The 14,101-nt window shown below is 39.1% G+C and overlaps 1 protein-coding gene across 2 annotated transcripts in view; it reads right to left on the bottom strand.

Moving 5' to 3' along the window:
• Positions 1-14,101, bottom strand: part of FOXK2 (forkhead box K2) — a 47,778-nt gene that overhangs the window by 8,009 nt on the left and 25,668 nt on the right. For both annotated transcript variants that reach the window (XM_068655255.1, XM_068655256.1), the window contains 3 exons: positions 4,892-5,086; positions 1,993-2,140; positions 1,395-1,541 (listed from right to left, as the gene is read on the bottom strand). In XM_068655255.1, the coding sequence (XP_068511356.1) occupies positions 1,395-1,541; positions 1,993-2,140; positions 4,892-5,086 (490 nt within the window). The remainder of the gene's footprint in view (positions 1-1,394; positions 1,542-1,992; positions 2,141-4,891; positions 5,087-14,101) is intronic.

Raw genomic sequence — 14,101 nt, 5'->3', positions numbered from 1 at the left:
TTATTCCAGAACATATGTCTGCTGTGTCTATTATCCTGGCTTTGTTAATCATTCTACATCTAAATGCATACGCTGTTCTAAGACGGAATTCTTTAACTGCGTTGCAATGTATGTGTGGTTACATGATGCTTACATAAGGAAGCATTATACACACAGATACTCAACATATTTCAGAATAGGAAGCAAAAAGCAGACCAACATTTCATAAACAGAATCCTACTGCTAAAACAGATCTGTTAGTACGACTGCAGCCAGAATTCTGCATTATGTGAGAAAGGGAAAAAAATCTTCTAGGTGCTTCCTAGCCAGAACAAGAGTTAAGTCCTTCACTAGCCAAACCATTAGAAAAAGTTTGTAGAAGTGACATTCCCCATTAACCTTGGAATTCTCATTAAGAATGAGTCAACTTTCACATAGACTCTATGACAAATAAGTATGTGATTAATATTTAAAATCTATTCCTCCATGAGAGGTCATATACTCTTTAGTCTTCTATTGTAGAGCAAGCAGCGTATTAATGCTTCCTCGCTTTACCCCTCCCCCAGTCTCTCCAAATTTTATTTCCCTGAAATAACTCCAGAGCATGCCTCTGTTGCAGATCATGACTGTACTAAGAGCAGCACTGTGAAACTGATACTTGGTGATCGACAGGGCAGTCTGAACGTTACACGGGCAAACTGGCCAATCCTGCTAATTGTGCTCTTCTGTCCTTCACTGAAACTAAAAACAGCAGCAAAGGCATTGAACCTTTACACGATCTGGAAAGACTATGCCAGACTGATTCATACTCAGTTAGTCATCCTGGCAAATGCTGGGGCTGGTCTCTTTAAAAAGGAAAAGAAAGCAGAAATTAATTCTACAGAATTGAAGGGTTTGGGCTAACGCAGTACAGAATCAGTCAAGTTCACAAGTGGGCTACCGTGGAAATAAAAGGCACATAGTGCTAGACAACAGGTAACACATGCTTGCTCCTTCACTGTGTTGCATGGTCAAGATCCCCCTCTGCAAATAAACTTGTACTTGTCATATTTAGTATCTTAATTTTATCCTGAGATAACAATACATATGCTTATGCAATTAAGTTACAAAGCATAACCACATTCCTGGATAGCATACATATACTTAAATCCACTATGCTAACTGTCTTGCTCCCAGAAGTCTGTATGTATTGCTCCCGCAGGTTTAGAGAATACTGTAACAGGAATAAAGTGATATTTCAAGTAACAAATAAGGTGTATTCCCTACTTTGTTGGACATGTTACAATCAGAAAAGAGAGACAATTTCACTCATTTAACAAATCCTATTTACGAAGGGCTGCTAGGCTCACCAATTGACTTATGACCAAGATGTTTCTTGAAGCAACAATAAAAAACATTCTAGAAATCAAGTTTACCTGCCAGCCCTTGTCTGCTGTCCTGTAGTATGGATAATTTTTAGTTATGTGCGTATAAATTCCATTTAGTGTAAGCTGCTTATCAGGTGCCATTGTAATTGCTTGTACTATTAACTGTGCATAGGAGTAAGGTGGTTTAGAGTCGTCCTACAGAAGAAAAAGAAAAGTCCGGGTCAATAAAATTTAACAATACACGCATCCTTTTATAAATTAAAAGGTACAAAACACAATTAACTTGATTTAAGGTAATTCTGGACAACCGAAATTTTCAAGCAGAAAAGCTACAATTGTGCTCTTCTGTTTAGTAGATTTTAAGATAAGACTAAAATGTGGAGAAACAAACATTAAAGAATTTTCAAACGCCTGTAAATAGATATGTAACTGCATACACATACAGCCCCTCTCCAAAGGTGAGGGGGAAGGGAGGTGTCAAAATAAATGTCACGTCTAATCACAAAATCCTAAAAGTTAAAAGTTGGGAAAAAAAAGAAGTTGCATTGTGACTTAGTGCATATACTCCAGTAACAAAATTAGTATTTCAAAAGTATTGCATTCAGTTAAGACTTAATTTACAGTTTTGATTTCAAACAATGCTTACCTTTGGGCTATCTCCACCCGATGCTTCCTTGTCATTTTCTGACTGTGAATTGTCAGCCATTAAATGTAGGTCAGATGGTATTACACGACTCATTTTGTACCCTGAAGAGCCTGCACCACGAGGGCTAGATGGGCAGGAATTTGCAGCACTGTAGAGCATAAAAAGAAGATCCTACTATTTTGTTATACAGTATATCACCACATTATATTTAATCAAAAAGCTCTTATTGCAGAAAAGGCCACTACCAGCACTTCCAGAGCAGAGTTAAAGGCCTGTCAGTATTTCCAATATAAACCCCCATTTTCCAAGCCTTTCTAACTCATCCATGAGAATTAAAATCACTGCGGGAAGAAACCTGTCAAATGAAGCTCAGGCTTTGCTCCTCAAAGGAAAAAGGATTAACTGATTTATTAGGTTGCACTTTATTCATGTAAGATTTGCCAACAGAAAAGTCCATTTTAAAATGAGCGGTTGCTTATGTATTAAGCCCCTCATTTGAAACAAGAAACACATCGTGCCTGAAATTTCTACCATATGTTTGTATTTAGTCTGCTCAAAAAAGATCCTCTCCTGTGCACTATTTTTGCACAGTTGAGAAAATATAACAAGCAGTGAGGCAAAAAATGATTCTCATTGAAATCTAAAACATTATTTTAATTGTTTGCAGGTGTGTTCATATACATACACAAACATATCTAAACTCTATAAATAGGCTACTTCAGCACTGACTTAATCTGATTTCACTCAGTATTAGGTCAACAGAGCAAATACACTGTTACAAAGTAAAACTACCAATTGAAGGAAAGAAGTCCATCCGGATACCTCACATTTTGCCATCCGTCACAGAAAAACAAAGCTAAAAGTGTGTTGATTCCACTGAACATGCTCCTCAAGGTTGTTCCCCTGTCTCACAGTAACTACAGCTGCACACAAAAATAGTTTTCCTTCTACAACTCCCATTTCGCCAACAAGAGGCACTCAGTGGGCAATGTCTGTGCCCTTCCCTGAAAAAACACTGGCAGCTCTCTGCAAGGGCACATACTTGGCAGAGATTTATATTGCAACTGATTTCAGCAGAGTCCGCAGCAATTCTAAAACGTAACTAAGAGTTAGAATGGCAAAGGCTGCTGTGCCCCCAGAACCAGCCTATCCTCAATGACAATTTTTAACCTAACTTGAATCTATGGTTTCAAATAAAGAAAAAATAAAGCTAGAAAACAGCATTTGGATTTACACATTAACACTAATAAATTGACATCTGCCAAGTTTTGTTTATGTCTGACCTCTAAGGTTTCTTGCTATCATCCTCTATACGTACAGAAACATGGCAGGCACTACAGACTGGGCAATATATTTAAAAAAAAATATTATTGGACTTGAGTTTCACACCATTGGAAATCCAGCACTAATAATTTGCCCCCAGTGATATGCTGTACAAAGGAGACTGATGTGTTTTTGTTTTTTTTTTGATGTGTTTTATGGAAGAATCCTTGATTAGAGCCAAAACAGGCAACTATTTTTTTATTTTATTTTTTAAATATAGGTCACTGCTGTTCTGTGTTTTTACATATCAACTGACAACATCCTTCTCCTGAGCTCCCTTTAGCATATATTGACAAAGCGACACATATGGTATAATCAAAGCAAGTTTACAGGTCTTCTATAAAACAGGATGATTTGAAGAGAAACTGTCATGCTTTGCTCTCAAAATAGACTCAAAACTGTCATCTTTTTTTTTGTTTGTAATAAACTGTACTCAACAGGTGCATGAAAGCCCCAAAGAGAATTACAAAATTCATAGTGAGGCAAAGACTGTGGTGATATACGTGATATTATCTGAAATATTTATGAGCTGCTCTGTCATTTCTTGGGCAAAATATGTTTTCCTTGAATTTTAATAAGAACGCAAACCTGTTATACAGTCAAGTCTAGATCCCTTTTCTCTCTGCTTCCACTATTTATATAGATCACATTAAACACTACAACATCTCAATGTTGCATTGAGATCACAAGCACAAAATAAGTCAATTTTGTCGCAAGCATGAGAGAAGTCAATTATCCTTACACTTATATTTCATTAATAGGATCTACATTTTTAAAGATCAGTCATTAACAGCCCTTCACTCACATGAAGACACAGGAAGTTAAAGAACCTTCAAAGACATGTGTGGTTTTGAAAAATAACTGTAAGTGAAATTTTTGCTCCTAAACCTTCTGTGAATTTTCAAAGTTCTATTTAAACTAATTTTACTAATTTGTGAGCACAGCTAGCTTATGTTTAATTGAATTTCATCCCAAATAAATCAAACAATCGCTACAATTATCAAATTAAGGAGGACAAGCAAGTAAAAAGCCCAAGTTAACCTCCCTTGCAGAAGACCTCCCTACAGTGAACTCTTATGTTACACTTCATTTTAAGTAAATCCTCTGTTTATGTCCAGTAATGACCAATCAAAACTAAATCAGCTTTTGGAGCAAGAAATCAGTCTGTTTTCCACACTCTAATGATAACCAAAAAATATTTTTTCTGTTGGTAAACTTTAAGGGGGACAGTGAATATCAGGATGTTTAAAATGGTATAATTGGGACTTATCTCAAGTCTTCCCATAAGCATTCAAGAGCAAAAAGCAATCTAAATCATCTGGAATGCAAATAAAACATATGTTCCTTTGTTGCAAGAATCCTGAGCAAACTGGTACACACTGATCAAATGACATTTGGATACTAACGTCTGCTCATACAACTATTTTCACAGGTAGCAGAGTGGTAGTTTTCTCCAAGGCAGGGTACGCTGAGCTTAACTTTCACTGCAAAAGCAAAATACGTAAAATGAAATAGAAAACTGCTTCAATTTTGTAAACACATATTGCCCTATATTCAATCTGCGGGGTTTAAATACCTGATGGTTCCTGTGGGAGAAGGGAGAGGGCTGATCAGGTGAGCCATGTTGTCTGGAATGTTTATCGTTAAGGGAGAGATCTGGGGTTGCACAGGCTTCACTGGGGACTCCGGGGCCTCCTGTTTTTCTCTCTTTTCATTGGACAGAGCTGTGAATGTTATCTTTATATTTGTGCTGGGAAACCTGAAAGTACAGCTGAAAAATGAAAAACAAGTATGTAAGCCAGTTGTTTACAGAAAGTACGTTTTTTTGTTTTTCTTTTGTTTTGTTTTGCATAACTTGCACATATCATCGTATTTAAAAGTTATGCTATTTACATAATTAGTTGTATCCACCTTCATCTTACTGGCCATAGAGATCAACATGACCAGAAAAAGATCCCCACGTAAATAACTTTAAAATTTACAAGGAAATATAAGCAAATGCAATTATCTGTAACGAGGGCAGTTTGTTTGTAATTGCTAAACTTTCTGAGGTTCATCCTGATCTTGCAGCTATCCCTAAAAGTAGTACTATTTTGAAGACAAAAGGCTATTATTTTGTGGTGTCAAAGAATGGCTGCTGCAAACCAACAAGTATGTCCATGACAATCAAAACTAATCAGGAGCAAATCTGAGGCCTAACCAGCTTCATAGACTGTTTTCACAAAAGCTCCGTTTTCTTTTCTCTTAAACATGTTAAACTCCTAGCAGTCCTAATTCTGACCATTTTCAGGGTATACAGCTGCTGCAGTGCCACATTCAACTATCCGTTATGTAAAGGTGAATTTAAGAATGAAATTCAATAAACTTTCAAATTTCATATATTACCAAGTATTGCACCCCCAAATTTAAAGACTGATTATAATCGTAATATGATTGAAATTACCTATGTGGTTTTTTTGGTTTGTTTTCACAGGTGGAAAATAAAATGCAATTAATGCACCTTTGAACATTTTCCTTTTTTCATCCCTCTGTGTAAGCATTTAGCTGTTAACCCAATTAAAGGGAACAGGCTATTTATAACTTCTGAGTAAATAAACAGGTTGAGCAAACAAGAAACTTAATTTTCTCTCAACAAAAGCATTTACAGAAACGCAGTTCAAATAACTTTACTATCTTCTTTCTTAATTAAGCTGCTAGCCTACACAGCACTAAATCCCACGACTGTATTTACTCACCTCTTCCACACAAGGAAGAGGACTTTCCAGTCATACATTACCTAGAAACAAACCTTAGGAAATGTTTTTAAAGTGATTTTATGTAGACCTGGTTTTATAAAGGAGGGAAGCTATGATACTGGAACAGGCCTAAGAAATGTAGCTATGAAAGCAAGATACAGACTGCAAACAAAAGCCATCATTTCTCTGAAAAAATACACAACATGAAAATGATGCAAGAATTGGAAGGCATATCAAGCTGAAGAGTAGTCTTAAAAACATTAATTCTCACATGTTTGGGTTTCTGTGTCTTAAAGGATGTTTAGAAAACAAAGAAAACATTTGATTTTTACTACATTTCTTGTAATACACACGTGTTGCAATGATTCTTTTTTCCTACAATTCACACCCAAGCATGAGGAAAAAGAGAAAGGCGCAACAACGACCTTCCTCTTCCCTCTTGTGTCTCAGTATGGCCTACGTCCAAATTTAACAGGTGACCTATTTCTGAAACATGCTCAACGTACTAAATTAGGAACAGAATCCACACCAAAAAGCATAGATGCATTTCACTGGGAAAGTCGTGGACCAATTTGTGTGTTTTTTTATTTTTTATTTAGTATCTTCAGGATCAGCTCACTAACGTGCTTTTTCCAGTAGAAGTATTTTCTGCCTGTATTGTTTCAGCAATCATTGAAAGAGGTCTCAGCTGTTTGGCTACTAAAAATGTTTTCCAAACATTTCAGTTCATCAGCAATAATGACACCACCACTCCCTAAGTTTATGCCAGAAGAGGGTAGCCAAAGGGGACCTTTTTGCTAAAAACCTAATCAGGAAGATTAAATGAAAATCGCTGTGGGAAACTCAACAGCAATATTTCTTTGACAGAGACAGGCTCAAACTTCAGAATCACCTGTTTGACATATTTTACAAGGCTAGTCCATACCTGCAGAGTTACTACAGACCAAGCTTATTTCAACCTAAAAGAAACGCAGGAGCAACTGGATGTGACTTCAGATTCTCATTCACTGGCTCAGGGCCTTGGGGCCAGCAGCAAATAAAGACCAGCCGGTGTCCCCCAGTGCCGGGCACAGTGGGGAGGAGGTGGGTCTTAGAGCTTCAACACCTACCAGAAATACACACACACAAGGCTCCCGATGTTCTGCATCGGTATGCACACAAACAGCTCCCTTCTCAAACTACCGCTCTGCCTTCAGGTATTATCTGCCCCGTGGGCATCTTTTGCAAAAAAGAAAGGGAGGATTGTTGTAGATGAGACTAAAGCAGAGATTCCAAAGCAAAGCTGACAAATGTTAGTCCAAAACGTCAGCTGGCTTTGGGAAAAAAAACAAAACCAAACGAGGAGCTTGACTAACTACAGGTACAGTACAGGTTATAAAACGTATAGGTTACAAAAGTGCCACGAATCCAGTTTTAATACCAAACCCAAAGCTGTCACTGCTGTAGTTCATGTTTCACATGCTGAGTCAAAGGACAGCGTTGCTGAGGCGCTGCTTACACATCACTCTCTGGCTTAAACATGTGAGCACCTGAATCGTGTTATCAAATACCATATCTGTCAATTGATTCATGTTTGCAAACAGGTTTTTAATAGAAGCATATTTTTAATAACTGGAATATGGCCAAAAAGCAAAACAAGAAGTGTCTACTAAGAGATTTTCTGCGTAACTTAAATTAATGCATACATACTGCATTTACTTCCAAAATCAGAACCAAGTTGGTTTGGGCATATTCTTGAATTAAACCATGGCCTAAACAAACCCCACGGCACACCCAGAGGCAGAGACTTGCTCAAACATTTAGTCTATAGCAAGCTGAAGTCAACTTTACTCACTCTTTAAAGTGTTTACAATAGTTTTCTGATGTGCTAGCACACGATGGTTGGTATAGAATAACCTCATCTATACAACCCACTTTAAAAGAATAAAACTGAAAAAATAAAGGCATAGTACTGCAAATGGTCGCTCTATAGCTCACTTACTCAGCTAACTCCCATTCCTCCTTTAGAGGCTGATGCCATTCAGGGTAGGAAATCAACAGAGCCATGACTGGACCAACAGAAAAAAAAGTTTACAAAACATCTGTGTTTAAAGAGTTACTAAAGAGTTACATGATGAAACACTTGTGTGGTAGGTATCCAAGCGAAGAAAACAAACAGACTATTTAGCTGACGTGCCACTGTTGCACTGTATGTATTTCAAACAACTACTCACTGTACCCACATTTGAGTAATTTTATTTGTTTACTACGAAAAGGTCTTGGGTCATACTTCCTACAGAGTATCAAAAAGGAGGACAGATATTTACAATCTAGGAAACTGCAGCAAAGGTGTCACACTTAAAATGCACCTCAGGATCCTAATTTTCTTTTAAAAAGTTAATTCTGGGTTAACTATGGGAAAAGGTGAGATAGGGAGGACAGATGAGCAGCACCTAGCCATTTCCAACAATTCCTTGGAAAACCATTCCTACCTGTACAGCTCCCAGCAACACGGAGACCTGCTGATCTGGGCACTACCTCTGCTGAGAACGCTTAGCAACTCCGTAGGGTGCCGGGTGGCTTAAGTTCTAGTTCTGTCACATCCGTATTTCTAATATTTCCTCACTTTCCCTCAGCAGTTCTGTCTGTACTGCAGGGAGAAGCTAATTATACACCTGTAGGTCTGCCTGTATGAAATTACTGTCTGACTGAAAATGAGGAAATGTTCTGTCTCCATCTGGGGAGCTGAAACACAGAAGCAGGAATTCAATTTTCTCCCCCTCCGTAAGCCCTGCAATGAAACTCAGTGCCTTGGTATCCTTTGAATCAGTCTGTTCTCATTGCCTCTTAAAAAACAGGGCAGAAATTGGACAGAAGCCGCTCTCTTGTGCTCCTGTTATCAGCACTTCCAGATTCTCCATTCAAATAGATTATGGGGGTTCAACACTAATAGCTCCGTATGTCATGGTACTCCCAACATTCCTGTTCAATTCCTTTATATCCATAATGCCACTGAACTCCAATAACTTCAAGGATTCCCTAAGTTTTAAACAGACTGAGAAGAATAACAAGATGTGAGGTTTTCAAACCCTTGCTTACCAAGAGCCAAGGAAAGCCTCAAACTTTCATATTTAAAAGGTTAGAAAAAAAGAACCCAGCCAGCATCTGAGAGATTTGTTTGTTTATTGCCAATTTTTGACTTCAAATGCTTTAAATACAAGCACAGGCAGCAGAGTAGCTCACCTCCAGGAGGAACTGAGGTAATTAACACCACCACCTGAACCACCAGACTTCCTCCAGCTTATGCCTCCTTTGACAATACAGCAGGCTAAGATGATGCTGTTCATTCCTCCCTCTCCTCCCCAGCAGCCTAGAAACCATCACACCTCGAGACAGGGCCTCCCTTCCAGGGAAGGGAGATTCACAACTAACCCATTCTCTAATGGCTAATTCTCACTTAAGAACCATGTCCTAGCTGCTCTCTCCCCATCGCTCCAATAAAACCAATCTACACAACCAATTACTTAATTTATACTCCTAGTAGAAGATGTGCACACTTTGAAGCTTAAGTTGCCAGTAAGATACTATGATGCACAGTTACAAGTGCATATTTGACTCCATTGCGTTTTAAAAGTCAAGCAAAAACTTTTCTACATCATTCACAAAGGACAAATGAGAAACTGAGTTTGGGAGGGACTTTTGAAGGTCTCTAACCCAACCTCCTGCTGACAGCAGGGCTATTTTCCAAACTACATCAGGTTTTTCTGGGCCGTGGCTTATCAAATTTTGAAGTGTTCAACAGATGGAGTTGGGCAATCCATTCCTGTAATTAGCCTCCCTAATGGTGAACGGTTTTTCCCGTTTGTCAGGGTATAATTCTTTAGTTGCTTTAGTTGCAACTTGTTACAGCCATCCATCCTCAGCCTCTGATCCTCTCAGCGCTGCCTTGCACCATCTTTTCCATAATTGCACCTCAGGCAGGGACAGACTGCAATGAGATCCACCTCTGGGCTTCCCCAGGCAAAAGGAATCCAGATCCTCTCCTCGTATGCAGTGTGCTGGTTCCCAGAGCACCTCAGCAGCCCTCCACCACCCCCTCTGGTCTGTCTTTTTGCTGTGGTTGCATTTTTGAGGGCCCCAAAGCAGACACAGTTACTGCCCAGCACAAGGCCAGCCTCCATCATCACAAGGGTGCAGCGCTGAAACATGTGTGCCTGCCCCTCCGTTGGGAGCTCCTCCATGGTTCCTCCTCGGCAGAGCTGCTCCCAGGCAGGCATTTCCCAGCCAAACCCAGCCCGGACGCAGAATTTGGCGTTAGCCTTTGCTGAGCCTCACAAAGTGCCTGACGGCTTCCCCCCAGCCTGCTGCTGTCCTTCTGAACACCAGCCCTGCTCCGGTGCTGCCTGCAAGCTGCTCAGGGTGCTCTCTGCCCCGCATCCCAGGTCACTGAGCCCAGTCCTGCAAGGTCAGAAAGCTCCACAAGGGTCCTGCTTCATCTGTGCTGTCCTAAGCGACGTCTGCAAATGAAATCTAAGAACAGCAAATCAAAACCGGGCAGCATTCAAACATCCATGGGAACACAGTATTTGGAAATTACATGTGGCGCCTCCTGCTAATGGACAAATGTCAGCGTGCAAGAACACGGTCCCCAATTCCATCTTTTCTCCATTGCTGCTCCATTTATTATTTCCATCACAACAGATTATTAGGAAATTAATTATGAATTGAACTAGAACTAACAGTTATTTTTAACAGATTTTTAAATAAGCAAAGCTTAAAAGATATCTTTATAAATACAGCCATAAATACAGAGGAGAAAAAAAAAGATACAGCAAGTTGAAGTACAATTACATACAAATTCAGTCTCTGTAAAACCTGCGCATTGTGCCTTTGCATCCTGAGAAAAGGTGCGTCTCTGCAGAAAGAGCTGAACTTGGCTCCTCTTGCAGCTCAAAGTGACACATGTGAAACACTCACAAATCGGTAAGAAGGGCTGCGACTCCATCTCTTGGAGAAACCCGAAAGCAGTAACCCCTGTCAGCTCAGAGAAAAAGTAATTCCATTGCCAAGGAGAAAGTGTTTTCTACATTCTCCAGAAGAGACAATTACTTTTCCTAGCTTTCTCATCTTCTGAATATTATACCAAAAGCTTTCCAATGGTTCAACACCAAGAACAGGCATACTAAATTATTCACTTCCAGAATTTATTTTTAAGACTTTGGTCTATGATTAATTGAACTCTAAGTCAGTACTGCCGCACTTTCCAGAACAGAATCGTCCTCTTTAGACCTACACAGAAGCAACAGAAACAAAACTTAATAAGACAAATTGAACTGAACTGCTTTAAAACTGAGTCAAAATTCTAAGATAAAGTACCCAACAGTTAAAAATCTGCGTTTCCAAACTAACAGTGAAGGTAGAATTATAAATCCATCAAAGAGTCACAGTGAAAGCTCCCTGAAAACAAATAAAACTAAGAAGTTGTTATTACTAATAAAATATAGGTTATTAAAAAAAACTTGCACAATTTTTATAGTAAGGATTTCCTTGAGTTTTTAAACACAAGTAATGGTTCAGAGATTTCTTTTATCAAGTATTTTCTAGGAGTTCACAGAAAGGTATTCCTGTAAAATTTTCCTATAATAAGAAAAATGCTGGGAGCATGGTTAACTTTGTAACAGATACACTGAAGCACAGTGATCCAGTGTGTTGTAACACCAATTAGGTCACAATTAGTTTCTTATTGTCCTGAACAGAGAGAACCTTTTCATTGGTCAACTTTTATACAGACACTTGTTCACCTACACCAGGTGCTCCTACCACAAAGGTTAGCTCTAACCTTTTATAAAAGCTCTAACCTCATTTATAAACCTAACTGTTCATAACAGAATAAAAGCAATATCCCTTTTTCCCCATTGACTATTAGGGAATAAAAAAAAAAAAAAAAATTACTTATAGAATTTAAATTCGAGGGACACAAGGCCCGACTCCTCTACCAGCTTTTAGAGAGGAAGTTTCTGAGGCTTTTCTGCTTGCAGTCGACCCCACCCTGTGCAGCAAGGTGAAAAACTTCCCCAGCAGGAACCAGCATCACTTCCTACAGGTACACGTGTACGCACACAGACACACGCACCTTGTCCTGGTATAGATTCCTCCTCCCAGCTTGCTTGATTTAAAGGCAGGATTTAAAGGTGCCTCCATGATTTAAGCTAAGTCTTGATTTGGTTAATTTACCACAAAGTTGCATTCAATTCCATGTGGCCAGTACTGGTCAGGACACCGCTAGAGGTTAGCCGAGAAGCAACCGCTGTTTAAAAAGTGGCAACTCTCTCCTCCGGGGCGTGAGTCATGGCCTCGTGTGTGCTTCCCTTAATTCTCTGTATCCTTTGCAATTGATTTCTGTTGACTAAAGATCGATGCTTGAAAAGCATGTCCTCCACAAACAGCAGATGTGAGGGCTCTGGAGCAATCTCAGCATCCAATATCATGAAGAACAACAACAAAAACCCTCAGAGTTTTAAACCAGGAATTAAGACTTTTTATTTTGTGCACTATTTTTCACGAGCGTTGGTGTGTTTTTTCAGGTGTGCCACCAGCGCCCACAGAATGCCATAAACCACCAAGGAAAACTGCCCTAAAGAAAAAACACCCTGATCTTTCTATCCACTTGAATGTCATAAAATTCAAAGCAAAGACCTATGCATCATCAGAAGTGATAAAATATTGCTTTAGCCCCATTTTAATTCAAGTTGGCCTACATTATAGTTTTATCAAATTCTAAGCAAAGGCTGGAAACATGACCTAGCTGTAATTAATGGCTCCTCAATAAGAAACCTCATTTACATACATCTTCCTTCAGGTTTCAGCAACTGTGTAAGAAGTTTGAAAAGTTATTGGTAGTCACTACAGGAATGGTGCTAACCCACTTTGAGAAGGCTCTAGAACAAGCCTGTCTGCGTCAAAAACGGATCCTATGACAACAGAATATTGATGACGATGACGGGAACATTCCCAAACCACTCACAGCGTAACAGAAACTGAGTAATGAGCACACATTCCTGTTTGAAATGCTGCTTCATACTCCTTTGCTGATTAGAAAGCTAACTTTGTGAGAAACGAGGCACTTTTAACCCTATGTTCACAATTGTTTCGTGAAGGGCATTTAAGAGTCAAGACTGAAAAAAACAACACATCCTGAAGTTGTTCAACCACAACGGATTTTGCTGCAAATGTAAATGATTCTATAAACGCTGATCTCACCCTTCCCCTATACGTTTATGCCACAGACCAGGCAATAATGCAAGCAGCCTTACAAATTTTCCAAGGTTCTTGCTTTAGCAGTCAGGCCTTTCACTTTCTTTAAATACCAACCACACAAATACCGCTATTGATCAGTAGCAAAAACATTTAGGTTATCCTACAGACATGGACGGGTGCTACGGTTAATTAAAAATACATATCTCAAAATCACCAATTCCCACTGCATTCTCCTCTCTTCTTACACAGTTAAACATATAAACCATCAAGAAGGAAAAAAAAAACAACACAAACCAAAACAAAACACAAACCCTAAAGAAATTCAATACAGTAGCCCTGCACAGGCTGCAGGAACTGAGAAAGAAATTGGCCTGCAGGCAAGAATGTAGGCAGCAGTTACTGTAGAAACCAAGCTCTTCGTTGCTTTTCTCTAAGCAAAAGAAAGACACAAAAGAGCTGGAAAACAGCGATCGATGGGAAGCAGCTTATAAAGCTGCTTGTCACATCTGCTGCAGGAAAACCAGACACTAATTCATTAAAACTGCTCATGTAATGCCTCTGGAATTTGAGGCTCCCCAGCCTGTGAATACAAAAGAAACTCCGCCTATGGAAACACTGCATTTTCGGGTATTTAGCATCTCTGTACACAAAAGCTGTGTGCAGAGTCAGGTTGTGTGGTCTCTACCCCTAAATTTCATTCTAAACTGTAAAAACAAATTAAAATCTGTCCAAAAGATCGTGCCTCTATCTTTGCCAAATTTCAAAGGGCTATTTTGAGTCCCAACAGAACATACATAACTCCATAACACAATAGC

Source organism: Anas acuta, chromosome 18, assembly GCF_963932015.1.
Source record: "Anas acuta chromosome 18, bAnaAcu1.1, whole genome shotgun sequence".
Taxonomy (NCBI): Eukaryota; Metazoa; Chordata; class Aves; order Anseriformes; family Anatidae; genus Anas; species Anas acuta.
This window is presented reverse-complemented; position numbering and strand designations above follow the sequence as displayed.